The sequence below is a fragment of the Bombina bombina genome, chromosome 5 (genome assembly GCF_027579735.1).
Source record: "Bombina bombina isolate aBomBom1 chromosome 5, aBomBom1.pri, whole genome shotgun sequence".
Lineage (NCBI taxonomy): Eukaryota > Metazoa > Chordata > Amphibia > Anura > Bombinatoridae > Bombina > Bombina bombina.
Window position 1 is genome coordinate 361,913,387 of NC_069503.1, and position 15,236 is coordinate 361,928,622.

The 15,236-nt window shown below is 39.0% G+C and overlaps 1 protein-coding gene across 2 annotated transcripts in view; it reads left to right on the plus strand.

Moving 5' to 3' along the window:
- Positions 1 to 15,236, plus strand: part of SNX10 (sorting nexin 10) — a 118,514-nt gene that overhangs the window by 64,456 nt on the left and 38,822 nt on the right. For both annotated transcript variants that reach the window (XM_053714165.1, XM_053714164.1), the window contains exons 3-5: positions 10,452 to 10,535; positions 11,327 to 11,427; positions 14,101 to 14,199. In XM_053714165.1, the coding sequence (XP_053570140.1) occupies positions 10,452 to 10,535; positions 11,327 to 11,427; positions 14,101 to 14,199 (284 nt within the window). The remainder of the gene's footprint in view (positions 1 to 10,451; positions 10,536 to 11,326; positions 11,428 to 14,100; positions 14,200 to 15,236) is intronic.

Below are 15,236 nucleotides of genomic sequence, written 5' to 3' on the forward strand. Positions count from 1 at the left end.
GCCCATCAAGACTCACTCTCATTTCATCAGTCCATAAAACCTTAGAAAAATCAGTCTTGAGATATTTCTTGGCCCAGTCTTGACGTTTCAGCTTGTGTGTCTTGTTCAGTGGTGGTCGTCTTTCAGCCTTTCTTACCTTGGCCATGTCTCTGAGTATTGCACACCTTGTGCTTTTGGGCACTCCAGTGATGTTGCAGCTCTGAAATATGGCCAAACTGGTGGCAAGTGGCATCTTGGCAGCTGCACGCTTGACTTTTCTCAGTTCATGGGCAGTTATTTTGCGCCTTGGTTTTTCCACACGCTTCTTGCGACCCTGTTGACTATTTTGAATGAAACGCTTGATTGTTCGATGATCACGCTTCAGAAGCTTTGCAATTTTAAGAGTGCTGCATCCCTCTGCAAGATATCTCACTATTTTTTACTTTTCTGAGCCTGTCAAGTCCTTCTTTTGACCCATTTTGCCAAAGGAAAGGAAGTTGCCTAATAATTATGCACACCTGATATAGGGTGTTGATGTCATTAGACCACACCCCTTCTCATTACAGAGATGCACATCACCTAATATGCTTAATTGGTAGTAGGCTTTCGAGCCTATACAGCTTGGAGTAAGACAACATGCATAAAGAGGATTATGTGGTCAAAATACTCATTTGCCTAATAATTCTGCACTCCCTGTAGTTCTCTAACCCTCCGCCCTGGTACTAGTCTCTACCATCTTAGGTACTGGTATTCTGTGCACAGCCAATAAAACCTTTTGCACCGTATACACTAGTTTACTAGCAAAGCTAAATATCTGGTGAGCCAATGACAAGAGACATGTGTTTAGCCTCCATCACCAGCTAGCTCCTAGTAGTGTAGGATATGTACATAATCTTTTCAATGAATGATACTAAAATTTGATAATAGAAGCGAATTTAAGTGTTGAAAAATGGCATACTCTATCTGAATCATGCAATGTTAATTTTAATGTTGCTATCCCTTTTAAGCTAGAAGAAAAGTATTATTATTATTATTATTATTATTAGTTGGTAAGCCTGCCCAGAGGGCAGTCTATGTGTTGGTAATAAAAAAAAAAATTGAACTACAGAAAAAATAAACAAATTATCAAAAATTAAACATAATCCCTATAAAAATGTTAAAAGCCCCCCAAAATAGGGCATTGCCCTAAGTTAAACAGCTCTTTTGCAGTGACCAAAAATTCTAAGTCCCCCCCCCAACAGTAAAACCCACCAAACCCCCCAAAATAAATAAACCTAACACTAAAAAAGTATCCATTGCTCTGAAAAGGGCATTTGTATGGGCATTGCCCTTAAAAGGGCATTCAGCTCTTTTGCTGCCCATCCCTAATCTAAAAAAAAAAACTAAAAAAAAAAAACCTAAGTCTAACCGCCAAAAATTAAAAAATTAAACCTAAGTTTAAATTAAGCTAAATTTACAAAAAATAAAAAAGGCTAACATTACAGAACATAAAAAAGCAAATTACAAAAGTTTAAAAAATTATACCTAATCCCTATGAAAATAAAAAGCCCCCCAAAATAAAAACACCCCCTACTCTAAGAATAAACTACCAGTAGCCCTTAAAAGGGCTTTTTTGCAGGGCATTGCCCCAAGATAAACGGCTCTTTTACAATAAATACAAAGTCCCCCCCAATACCAAACTCCCCAAAATAAAAAACCTAACACTAAAAAACCTAAACTACCCATTTCCCTGAAAAGGGCATTTGTTCGGCATTGCCCTTAAAATGCCCACCCTAATCTAAAAAAAAAAAAAAAAAAAAACCTAAGTCTAACCCCCAGGTTGGTACTCACCTTCTCCTGAAGTCCGGAGAAGGTCCTGTCCCATGCGGTGAAGTCTTCTTCCAAGCAGCGACCTCTTCTTTCTTCTTACAGGAAATTCTGGAGTGGAGGGCGGAGCTGAAGACCGGCGATCACGGAGCCATGGATCGTGAAGGATCCTCTTCGTATGATCGCCGCCGTACACTGAATAGTGGATTCAAGGTACCAGATTTAAAGATGGCGACCCTTGAATTCCTATTGGCTGATTTGATTCTTCAAATTAAAATCAGCCAATAGGATGAGAGCTATTGAAATTCTAGTGGGTGATTTGAGTAGCTCTAATCCTATTGGCTGATTTGAATTTGAAGAATCAAATCTGTTAATAGGAATTCAAGGGACGCCATCTTTTAATCGCGTACCTTGAATTCACTATTCAGTGTACGACAGCGACTGTACGAAGAGAATCCTCCACGCTCCATGGCTCCGCAGTCACCGGTCTTCAGCTCCGCGTTCATCGGTCTTCAGCTCTGCCCTCGGCTCCGCGTCGGATTGTTCCTGGAAGAAGAAAAAGATTTCTCTTGTTAAGTGTATCCAGTCCACGGATCATCCATTACTTATGGGATATTCTCCTTCCCAACAGGAAGTTGCAAGAGGATCACCCACAGCAGAGCTGCTATATAGCTCCTCCCCTAACTGCCATATCCAGTCATTCTCTTGCAACCCTCAACAAAGATGGAGGTCGTAAGAGGAGAGTGGTGTTTTATACTTAGTTTATTTCTTCAATCAAAAGTTTGTTATTTTTAAATGGTACCGGAGTGTGCTGTTTATCTCAGGCAGTATTTAGAAGAAGAATCTGCCTGCATTTTCTATGATCTTAGCAGAAGTAACTAAGATCCATGGCTGTTCTAACATATTCTGAGGAGTGAGGTAACTTCAGAGAGGGAATGGCGTGCAGGTTTTCCCGCAATAAGGTATGTGCAGTTAATATTTTTCTAGGGAGTGGAATTTGCTAGAAAATGCTGCTTATACCGGATTAATGTAAGTAAAGCCTTAAATGCAGTGATAGCTACTGGTATCAGGCTTATTAATAGAGATGCATACTCTTTTATAAAAATGTAATATAAAACGTTTGCTGGCATGTTAATCGTTTTTATATATGTTTGGTGACAAAACTTATTGGGGCCTAGTTTTTTTCCACATGGCTGGTTTGATTTCTGCCTAGAGACAGTTTCCTGAAGCTTTCCACTGTTGCAATATGAGTGGGAAGGGCCTATTTTAGTGCTTTTCTGTGCAGATAAAAATACTGACAGACATTCAGCTTCCCTCTGCATGATACAGGACATCTCTGAAGGGCTCAAAAGGCTTCAAAGTCGTGTTTGAGGAGGGTAACAATCACAGTAGACTGTGGCAGTTGTTGTGACTGTGTTTAAAAAACGTTTTTGTCATTTATTATTCTGTTTGTTATTAAGGGGTTAATCATCCATTTGCAAGTGGGTGCAATGCTCTGCTGACTTGTTACATACACTGTAAAAAGTTTGTTAGTGTAACTGCCTTTTTTCACTGTTATTTCAAATTTTGTCAAAATTTGTTTCTCTTAAAGGCACAGTAACGTTTTTTATATTGCTTGTTAACTTGCTTTAAAGTGTTTTCCAAGCTTGCTAGTCTCATTGCTAGTCTGTACAAACATGTCTGAAACAGAGGATACTTGTTCATTATGTTTAAAAGCCATGGTGGAGCCCCATAGGAGAATGTGTACTAAATGTATTGATTTCACCTTAAACAGTAAAGATCAGTCTTTATCTATAAAAGAATTGTCACCAGAGGGGTCTGTCGAGGGGGAAGTTATGCCGACTAACTCTCCCCACGTGTCGGACCCTTCGCCTCCCGCTCAAGGGACGCACGCTAATATGGCGCCAAGTACATCAGGGACGCCCATAGCGATTACTTTGCAGGACATGGCTGCAATCATGAATAATACCCTGTCAGAGGTATTATCCAGATTGCCTGAATTGAGAGGCAAGCGCGATAGCTCTGGGGTTAGACGAGATACAGAGCGCGTAGATGCTGTAAGAGCCATGTCTGATACTGCGTCACAATATGCAGAACCTGAGGACGGAGAGCTTCAGTCTGTGGGTGACGTCTCTGAATTGGGGAGACCTGATTCAGAGATTTCTAATTTTAAATTTAAGCTTGAGAACCTCCGTGTATTGCTTGGGGAGGTATTAGCTGCTCTGAATGACTGTGACACAATTGCAGTGCCAGAGAAATTGTGTAGGCTGGATAAATACTATGCAGTGCCGGTGAGTACTGATGTTTTTCCAATACCTAAAAGGCTTACAGAAATTATTAGTTTTGAGTGGGATAGGCCCGGTGTGCCCTTTTCCCCACCTCCTATATTTAGAAAAATGTTTCCAATAGATGCCACTACACGGGACTAATGGCAGACTGTCCCTAAGGTGGAGGGAGCAGTTTCTACTTTAGCAAAGCGTACCACTATCCCGGTTGAGGACAGTTGTGCTTTTTCAGATCGAATGGATAAAAAATTAGAGGGTTACCTTAAGAAAATGTTTATTCAACAAGGTTTTATTTTACAGCCCCTTGCATGCATTGCGCCTGTCACTGCTGCGGCGGCATTCTGGTTTGAGGCCCTGGAAGAGGCCATCCATACAGCTCCATTGACTGAAATTATTGACAAGCTTAGAACACTTAAGCTAGCTAACTAATTTGTTTCTGATGCCATTGTTCATTTGACTAAACTAACGGCTAAGAATTCCGTATTCGCCATCCAGGCGCGTAGGGCGCTATGGCTCAAATCCTGGTCAGCTGATGTGACTTCAAAGTCTAAATTACTCAACATTCCTTTCAAGGGGCAGATCTTATTCGGGCCTGGTTTGAAAGAAATTATTGCTGACATTACTGGAGGTAAGGGTCATACCCTTCCTCAGGACAGGGCCAAATCAAAGGCCAAACAGTCTAATTTTCGTGCCTTTCGAAATTCCAAGGCAGGTGCAGCATCCACTTCCTCCGCTTCAAGACAAGAGGGAACTTTTGCTCAATCTAAGCAGGCCTGGAAACCTAACCAGTCCTGGAACAAAGGCAAGCAGGCCAGAAAGCCTGCTGCTGCCTCTAAGACAGCATGAAGGAACGGCCCCCTATCCGGCGACGGATCTAGTAGGGGGCAGACTTTTTCTCTTCGCCCAGGCGTGGGCAAGAGATGTTCAGGATCCCTGGGCGTTGGAAATCATATCTCAGGGATATCTTCTGGACTTCAAAGCTTCCCCTCCACAAGGGAGATTTCATCTTTCAAGGTTATCTGCAAATCGGATAAAGAAAGAGGCATTCCTACGCTGTGGGCAAGACCTCCTAGTAATGGGAGTGATCCATCCAGTTCCTAAGGTTTGCCTTTCTAGACGGGCATTACCAATTTGTAGCTCTTCCCTTCGGGTTGGCTACAGCCCCGAGAATCTTTACAAAGGTTCTGGGCTCACTTCTGGCGGTTCTAAGACCGCGAGGCATAGCGGTGGCTCCGTATCTAGACGACATCCTGATACAGGCGTCAAGCTTTCAAATTGCCAAGTCTCATACAGAGATAGTTCTGGCATTTCTGAGATCGCACGGGTGGAAAGTGAATGAGGAAAAGAGTTCTCTATCCCCACTCACAAGAGTCTCCTTCCTAGGGACTGTTATAGATTCTGTAGAGATGAAAATTTACCTGACGGAGTCCAGGTTATCAAAGCTTCTAAATGCTTGCCGTATTCTTCATTCCATTCCGCGCCCTTCGGTGGCTCAGTGTATGGAAGTGATCGGCTTAATGGTAGCGGCAATGGACATAGTGCCATTTGCATGCCTACATCTCAGACCGCTGCAATTATGCATGCTAAGTCAGTGGAATGGGGATTACACAGATTTGTCCCCTCTGCTAAATCTGGATCAAGAGACCATAGATTCTCTTCTCTGGTGGTTGTCTCGGGTCCACCTTTCCAAGGGTATGACCTTTCGCAGGCCAGATTGGACAATTGTAACAGATGCCAGCCTTCTAGGTTGGGGTGCAGTCTGGAACTCCCTGAAGGCACAGGGATCGTGGACTCAGGAGGAGAAACTCCTTCCGATAAATATTCTGGAGTTAAGAGCAATATTCAATGCTCTTCTGGCTTGGCCTCAGTTAGCAACACTGAGGTTCATCAGATTTCAGTCGGACAATATCACAACTGTGGCTTACATCAACCATCAAGGGGGAACCAGGAGTTCCCTAGCTATGTTAGAAGTCTCAAAAATAATTAGCTGGGCAGAGACTCACTCTTGCCACCTGTCAGCAATCCATATCCCAGGCGTGGAGAACTGGGAGGCGGATTTTCTAAGTCGTCAGACTTTTCACCCGGGGGAGTGGGAACTCCATCCGGAGGTGTTTGCTCAGTTGATTCATCATTGGGGCAAACCAGAGTTGGATCTCATGGCGTCTCGCCAGAACGCCAAGCTTCCTTGTTACGGATCCAGGTCCAGGGACCCAGAAGCGACGCTGATAGATGCTCTAGCAGCGCCTTGGTTCTTCAACCTGGCTTATGTGTTTCCACCGTTTCCTCTGCTCCCTCGACTGATTGCCAAAATCAAACAGGAGAGAGCATCGGTGATTCTAATAGCGCCTGGTGGACATGTCATCCTTTCCACCATGGACTCTGCCTCTAAGACAGGACCTTCTAATACAAGGTCCTTTCAATCATCCAAATCTAATTTCTCTGAGACTGACTGCATGGAGATTGAACGCTTGATTCTATCAAAGCGTGGCTTCTCCGAGTCAGTCATTGATACCTTAATACAGGCACGAAAGCCTGTTACCAGGAAAATCTATCACAAGATATGGCGTACATATCTTTACTGGTGTGAATCCAAGAATTACTCATGGAGTAAGGTTAGGATTCCTAGGATATTGTCCTTTCTCCAAGAGGGTTTGGACAAAGAATTATCAGCTAGTTCCTTAGAGCAGAAATCTGTCCCTTTGTCTATTCTTTTGCACAAGCGTCTGGCAGAAGTTCCAGACGTCCAGGCGTTTTGTCAGGCTTTGGTTAGAATTAAGCCTGTGTTTAAACCTGTTGCTCCCCCATGGAGCTTAAACTTGGTTCTTAAAGTTCTTCAAGGAGTTCCGTTTGAACCCCTTCATTCCATTGATATTAAGCTTTTATCTTGGAAAGTTCTGTTTTTGATGGCTATTTCCTCGGCTCGGAGAGTCTCTGAGCTATCTGCCTTACAGTATGATTCTCCTTATCTGATTTTTCATGCAGATAAGGTAGTTCTGCGTACCAAACCTGGGTTTTTACCTAAGGTGGTTTCTAACAAGAATATCAATCAAGAGATTGTTGTTCCATCATTGTGTCCTAATCCTTCTTCAAAGAAGGAACGTCTTTTACATAATCTGGATGTAGTCCGTGCCTTGAAGTTTTACTTACAAGCTACTAAAGATTTTCGTCAAACATCTTCCCTGTCGTTTATTCTGGACAGAGGAGAGGTCAAAAAGCTTCGGCAACCTCTCTTTCCTTTTGGCTTAGGAGTATTATACGCCTAGCCTATGAGACTGCTGGACAGCAGCCCCCTGAAAGAATTACAGCTCATTCTACTAGAGCTGTGGCTTCCACCTGGGCCTTTAAAAATGAGGCCTCTGTTGAACAGATTTGCAAGGCCGCGACTTGGTCTTCGCTTCACACTTTTTCAAAATTTTACAAATTTGATACTTTTGCTTCTTCGGAGGCTGTTTTTGGGAGAAAGGTTCTTCAGGCAGTGGTTCCTTCCGCTTAATCCCTGCCTTGTCCCTCCCATCATCCGTGTACTTTAGCTTTGGTATTGGTATCCCATAAGTAATGGATGATCCGTGGACTGGATACACTTAACAAGAGAAAACATAATTTATGCTTACCTGATAAATGTATTTCTCTTGTAGTGTATCCAGTCCACGGCCCGCCCTGTCATTTTAAGGCAGGTCTAAAATTTAATTAAACTACAGTCACCACTGCACCCTATGGTTTCTCCTTTCTCTGTTTGTTTCGGTCGAATGACTGGATATGGCAGTTAGGGGAGGAGCTATATAGCAGCTCTGCTGTGGGTGATCCTCTTGCAACTTCCTGTTGGGAAGGAGAATATCCCATAAGTAATGGATGATCCGTGGACTGGATACACTACAAGAGAAATAAATTTATCAGGTAAGCATAAATTATGTTTTTGTAAAAGAGCTAAATGCCCTTTTTAAGGGCAGTGCCCAACAAATTCCCTTTTCAGGGCAATAGGTAGTTTAGATTTTTTTAGTGTTTAGGTTTTTTATTTTGGGGGGGTTTGGTGGGTGGGGGATTTCACTGTTAGGGGGGACTTTGTGTATTTTGAATGTAAAAGAGCTGTTTATCTTGGGTCAATTCCCTGCAAAAAGCCCTTTTAAGGGCTATTGGTAGTTTTATTCTTAGACTAGGGGGTGTTTTTATTTTGGGGGGGATTTTTTATTTTAATACTGGTTATGTTTAATTTTGTTAACTTTGGTAATTTGGTTTTTATGTTCTGTAATATTTAGCCTTTTTAACTTTAGTATTTTTTAGTTTAGGTAATTTGTGTTAATTTAGGGGGTGTTAGGTTAGGGGGTTTAGTAATTTAGTTATTTGCGTTGAGGGTTTTGACGGTTTAAGGGCTTAATAGGTTAATTAGGTTTATTGCGATGTAGGGGTTTTGCGGTTTAGGGGTTAATTAGGTTTATTGCGGTGTGGGGGTAATAAGGTAAATAGGTTTATTGCGATGTGGGGGTTTTGCGGTTTAGGGATTAAGGGGTTAATTACTTTATTATTTTGCAATGTTTCGGTTTGCGGTGTATGTGTTAATACTTTGTGTGCGAGGTTCTGGTTTTTTTTGTTGTACTTCGTGCGGGCTGTGGGTTTCTCTTTTTTTTTTTTTTTTTTTTTTTTGTAATGCTGCTCCGTTAGCCTTTGCTTTATCCCGGTGGATTGCGAAAATGGCACCAATCTTGCCATTTTCGGAATCCACCGGGATAAAACTTTGCTGCACCCAGGTGAATTCTTTTGGCTGCCCGTGCAGCCAACATTCTGTTGAGGATGCTTTTGCAACTGCCGACGGCGACGGACATTACAAACGCAATTATAGTATAGGTTATTTAGGGCTGCAACTAAAAACATGTAGTCGTCCTTTAGGCTAAGGACATAACTATAAAACACACTACTGTGTGCAGGAGTTCATCAGAGCGAAGCTGCTGTGTGCAAAACAACTAATTGCAGACCAACTAATCGATAATGAGATTCGTTGACAACTATTTTCATAATAGATTATCGAATTTTATATTGATTAGTATATAAAAATAAAAATAATTGTAAAGCTGGGTAAGTACACAATTCATTACCAAAGACCTGATATCAGACATTTTGAGAAAAGAAATGTGTGAGATATAGATCTATATTTACTAGTCAAGAGTTAAAAGCTACTAGCCCAAAGAGAAAATGTTACTAGTCTACCCATGTTAAATATAGGAAAAAGTGAATTTATTATTTTTTTGAACTTGTCTGATGAAATTTTTTACTTGTCCGGGACAAGGGGAACTTTCAAGCCCTCTGCCTGCCTATGAGACACACCACTGTACTTTAGTATCCAAGGTTTAAAGTAACTAGCCCAGAAGGAAAAAGTCTACTCAATGTTAGAAAGTGATACATCTAATTGTTTACTTGGCAGCCCACTAGAAATTTTGGTCAGGCCAATCCACATTCTGCATTGCTTTTCTGTGCTAAGTAATATTTATTATGAATATTCCCAATGCTTCAGCAAACAGCCGTTGCAAAAGCGGTATTCTTACTAAATGCATTGATCACTAAGAATAACTTTTTTTTAGATTGTTCTGTTGTCAGGCAGGAGCTATTAAGTCTTGTCTCCAAAATATTCTGACCTTTCCACTGTAGCAAAAAGGAATTTATAAATAAAACGTTAGTCAGCAGATTCCAATCCCAGTCTACTTTGCACACACAGTCCATATCATTGGTAGGTGTACAGAAATCTTCCATCATCATGTGATCATGACAATGGCTGGGAGTAGCTGTATCTCTGACCATATTGTGAGCAAAAACTGTCTAAGACATGGTATAGACGTAACACATGGTTTTGAGAACTAATCATTGCTGAATGTTTTCTTCTACTGGACATTAAAATCTGAAGTGTGTTAGCCAGTGCATATCTTGTTCCTAGGTCATAAATAAAAAACAATCTTCATGCTATACTTAATCTATATAAATTTCCCTTACTGCTTTAGGAGATGGTTTAGTGCACCAGTTTCAATACTGCAGCAAACAAATTAGTTTCATAGGAAAATATTTTTATGACGTATGTATGTGTGTATTATATATATATATATATATATATATATATATATATATATATATATATATATATATATATATATATATATATATATATATATATATATATATATATTAGTGTATGTTTAACCTTGCGGCATACATTGTTGGGGGAAAAACACGCCTTACATCACTACAATTTAGAAGACTACATTTCCAGGCTGTCTTTGTATGATTAATTTTGTTCTGCTTTTGAGTATGTATCTACTTCTGCTTTACTAAATCACTTCTCAGAAGGTTTGTGAGAGGATAAAGCTGCTTTTACTTGACGTGTGTATGATGCCTTTACAGGAAACTATCAGCATATGGGTGCGGGACCCTAAAATGCAGAAAGAAGATTGGCACTCTTATTTGGACTATGAAATCTGTCTCCATGTAAGTATCTGCTGGATAAATATTATGGAATATAATTAAAATTTACAATGCTGAAAAATGTATAGTTTATTTTTATAATGTATAGCCAATTAGTTTAGGGGTTAGGAATAATTTTATATTTGTGATTTGTGAGGCCCGATTTATAGAGCTAGGATTAGCTAACAAGTTTCTAACCCCTGTCTGATTATATTGCATAAACTATTACTTTCAAGCTGAGTGATCCTCAATGCAAATAACCTGTTGCAATGGCTCTACCATTTAAAGGTACATGAAACCCAAACATTTTCTTTGGTGAGTCAGACAGAGGATATCATTTTAAACAACTTTTTTTTAAATGTACTTCTATTATCTAATTTGCTTAACTCTCCTGGCATCCTATGTTGAAAAGAATGCATAGGTAGGCTCAGGAGCTTGGGGGCAAGCTACAAAATATACCTCTTATCTTTGGCTTACTGATGTGTTCTGCTAGCTCCCAGTAGTGTTTTGTTGCTCCTTCAATAAAGGATACCAACAGAATGAAACAAAATTTAAGATAGAAGTAAATTGGAAAATTGTTTAAAATTGTATAATCTATCTGAATCATGAGATTTTTTGTGTGTTTTTAATGTCCCTTTAATCCTAGTTTTAAATATAACTTCATGGCATGTATACAATGAACCACTGATCTATGATGGGGGTGGGGATATAGTGGATTATCATCATTTAATTTATTAATGAAATGTTCTGTTTTTTGGGAGAAAACCCATCTTTGCTTTTAGTAAATGTTTAACTTTCTCCGTTTATATCTTCAGACAAACAGCATGTGTTTCACATTAAAAACCTCATGTGTCCGCCGTCGATTTCGTGAGTTTGTTTGGCTTCGTCAAAAACTTCAAAGCAATGCAATATTAATGTAAGGATTTTCTTTTTTTAAACTGCATAAGGGAAAATGTTGCATAAAAATTTACGGTATTAGAAAAGTCATTTAAAATATATTAATAATTTAAAGGTGTATATAATAAAACATGGTCTACTGTTACCCATATCAAAATGATTGTAATTAGGGTTGCACCGATACCGATACTAGTATCGGTATCAGTGCCGATACCAAGTATTTGCATGTGTACTTGTACTCGTGCAAATGCACCGATACTTAAACCGATACCTCCAATTCCTACCGATATGCCATCTTGTGGCGTTTTCAAACTGTATGTTCCCATTTCATTTTAAGCTGGAGTGGAGACTTAACTAAAAATTATTCACTTCTGTTCTGCCAATACTAATTGCTGTTATTTGTATTATTTTACGTCAGAGCAGTACTTTAAAAGCTGCTACTTTACAGCTTGAAGCCTCTCATCTTGCACAATTATGCTCAAAATATACTGTACTCTTAGCCAGGGCTGGACTGGAAATAAAAAGCAGCCCTGGAAAAATATGAAGACCAGCCATATTTTCTGTTGAGTCAGTAGAATACAAATGCCCCATTTTTCTCAAAGGGGATTACTGGGATACTCCTTCCCCAATATTATTTTAAGAATTAAATTATACGACTTTGTATTAAGTACAAGTGTCAGATTTATCAGTTATATAGGCACCCTACAACCCAATTGCATCCAGTAATCAGCCCTTTAACTTGTAGCTTTCCAGCTCCAGCTGTTGCAGCTGTTATTTATTGTTGTTATTATTAATATGTTATTGTAATAATTTAATTTATAAACTTGTTCTGTGAACTTTGTGACAACAAGCACATAAAACTGTTTTATTATTTCAAAATGTCTTTTGAGATACAGTTCATAATTATAAAGAAGCAATCTTAAATCATTAGTCTGTATTGTGCTTGGTAAACTGTCATGACATAAAAAAGTATCGGTAATTGGTATCGGTGAGTATTTGAAAAAAAGTATCGGTACTTGTACTCGGTCTTAAAAAAATGGTATCGGTGCAACCCTAATTGTAATATACATTTTATTTCTGTATTTTTTTTATGGTGTAGATAGTCTGTTTACACACTTTGATTTTAACATTACTACTGCAATCTAATCCAGACAGGATTCCTGGGTGCACCTAAGTATGTGTTTATTACCTAACTCACAGGGGAGCCTCGCTGCTATCATTCAGTGCATCAAAAATACACTGAAAAGCAAACTATAGGCTTTTCAAAGCTAAACCTGCTACACGTTGCTTAATTGACTTTAACATATAAGAACTGCCAAGCAATGTACATATATTATTAGCCTTGTCCGCTGTGGATTTCATCCCCAGATTGACTCCTCCATATGAGACAAGTGGTGGGTGGGGTTTGGCTATTGAAAAATGATTACAGCAAACAAGATGTTTTTAAAATGTTTAGACTTGGCTGATGTTGTTCTAGAGCAAGACAACAGCAATGTCTTTTAACCTCTTCCCACCCTTAGGACGTTCCATGCCCTCCTAACTGCACTGGGCTTTTGCGCCGTTAGGATGGCATGGAATGTCCTAGCAGTTGGGCTGTACTGAAGCTAACAGCTCTTACAGATTGGGATCGCGGCATACAGGGTGTGCCTAGCATAATGGGGGTGCCCCCGACCCGATCCCATCATTGAAATCTTGCGATCGTATGCACAATCCCGTGATTTCAATTTGTTTACATCGGAACATTTTTCCGATGTAGACAATTTAGACCTGACACGAAAGTTAATTGCAAGGTGTTAACTGTCTTTGTTTTTTTTTAATGGGATGTTGAAATGAGGGAAACTCTGTGTATTGTGTACAAATGCTAACTATAGAGGTCTGAATTGAGACTGGGCTACATACTTCTAGGGGGCCAATAAGGACCCTGCAATCAAGAAACATCACTTTACCAGCAGCATGTCTGGTCCTGTGTGTCCCCCTGTAAAACCGGCTCACCGTTTTAGTAAAGTACATGGATTTCCTTTTACAATATGGTGACATGGCTTGCAAGATAGCCACAACAGTGTTGCTGTACAGAAAAAGCTGTCACCATGTTTCTACAGGAAGGCTGCACGCATCATCTGGCACAGACTTCCCAAAGGGGAAGGATGACTCATTAATAGAAAAACAGCTCCTCTTTTACCTATGTTGCTGCTGGCTAATTTTCTGCTTATTGCACTGAACCAGATAGGGGGCCCTGTCACTGCCTTTTGTCCTGGGGCACAGAGCTGTCTAGTTATGTCCCTGATTGTGTTGTAAAGACGGGTATGTGTACCTTAATTTTAAAATGAATTTTTCCTTGGGTAATCAAAAGTGAAATGCACATCAGTGTCTTCTTTTAGAAGAATCTTGGTATTAGCAGAAATACTTTTTGTACATTGCTTGCTTTCACTAGTAGCAGTTTTGTTAATACTAGCGTAATATAAATTCAAACATTTTAAATACACTGATGTACAATTCAGTTTTGATTACAAAGTCCCTTTTTCGCAATGTTTGTTCCTACTTAAGTTCCTCTTTGTATTTTTTACCTTTGTGTGTTTATCTCACTACTACATTATCTAATAAATATTTGTTAGAACGTGTTATTTCTAGTAACTAAAAGTGTTTAACATCAAAATACTAACTTTTTTATTTTTATATATAATATATATTTTAGTAAGCTACCAGAACTTCCGCCCAAAATCCCATTTTTTAACTTCAGCAATCCGGAGACTGTTGAGCAACGCATTTGTGGTTTACAAAATTTCCTAACAAAGTAAGTATGGTTTTATTATGTGAGAGAATTCATGTGTTGTATCACAGAGCCATCTTGTGGCTGTCTGCTCATAGAGACAAAGCAGTTATCTTTGGCCAATGCAAACACACATACATATACACACACGCACTCACTCGCACACATACACACTCTCGCACATACACACACAATGGAGGATCGGTTGAGGATTGGTTCTGTGTGTTTTCATATTTTAGTGTTAGAAAGTAATAAATAAATAGCTTGGGCTATGGGTTTTTTTCAGACTAGCAAAGAGCTCCTAGGTGTAAAACTAGGGATATGCAAATGCCATAATTTAGCAGATTTAAACAACATTCATTTTTTTTATTTATGATTAACCCTTGTGCAAAAAAGATCACTTGCTTTTGTAGCTCTTTTAGTAAATGCTTTTTTCAACTCATCATTTAAAGATTTATAAAACTACTTCATAAATTGCAAGCAGCTTAGTTTAAGTAAGGGTTGTGTGTTTTTTTGTTTGTTTTTGTCTTATATTGTGAAGGTCCCTTATTTCAGCTGTGGAAATTTAAAAATAAAAAAATTGTATATACACATAATGTATTTTACATATTTAAAAAATAAAGCAAAAATAATAATTTTAAATGGTAACAGTAGACCATCCTTTATTATATTCCTTTATCAATATATTCTATATTAAAATTACTTTAATATACTGTAACGTTTTTATGCAACATTGATTCACATATGCAGTTTTAGAAGAGGGGATAAAAATCCTTACATTAAAATTGCATTGCTTTTAAGTTTTTGATGAAACCAAACAAATTCACAAAACTTTTGGCAGACAAACGAAGCTTTTAGTGTGAAGGCTATGCTGTTTTTCTGAAGCTATAAAATGAAAACTTGTCAAGTTAAAGAATTTTCTAAAAGAAAGATGAGCATTTTTCCTAAAACAGAAAATGCCATAAATTAATAATCATGCTATCTTCTAAAATGACTTAAAGGGACAGTAAAAATTAACTTTCATGAGTTAGCTACAGCATACAAAGTTCCCCACTGTATTT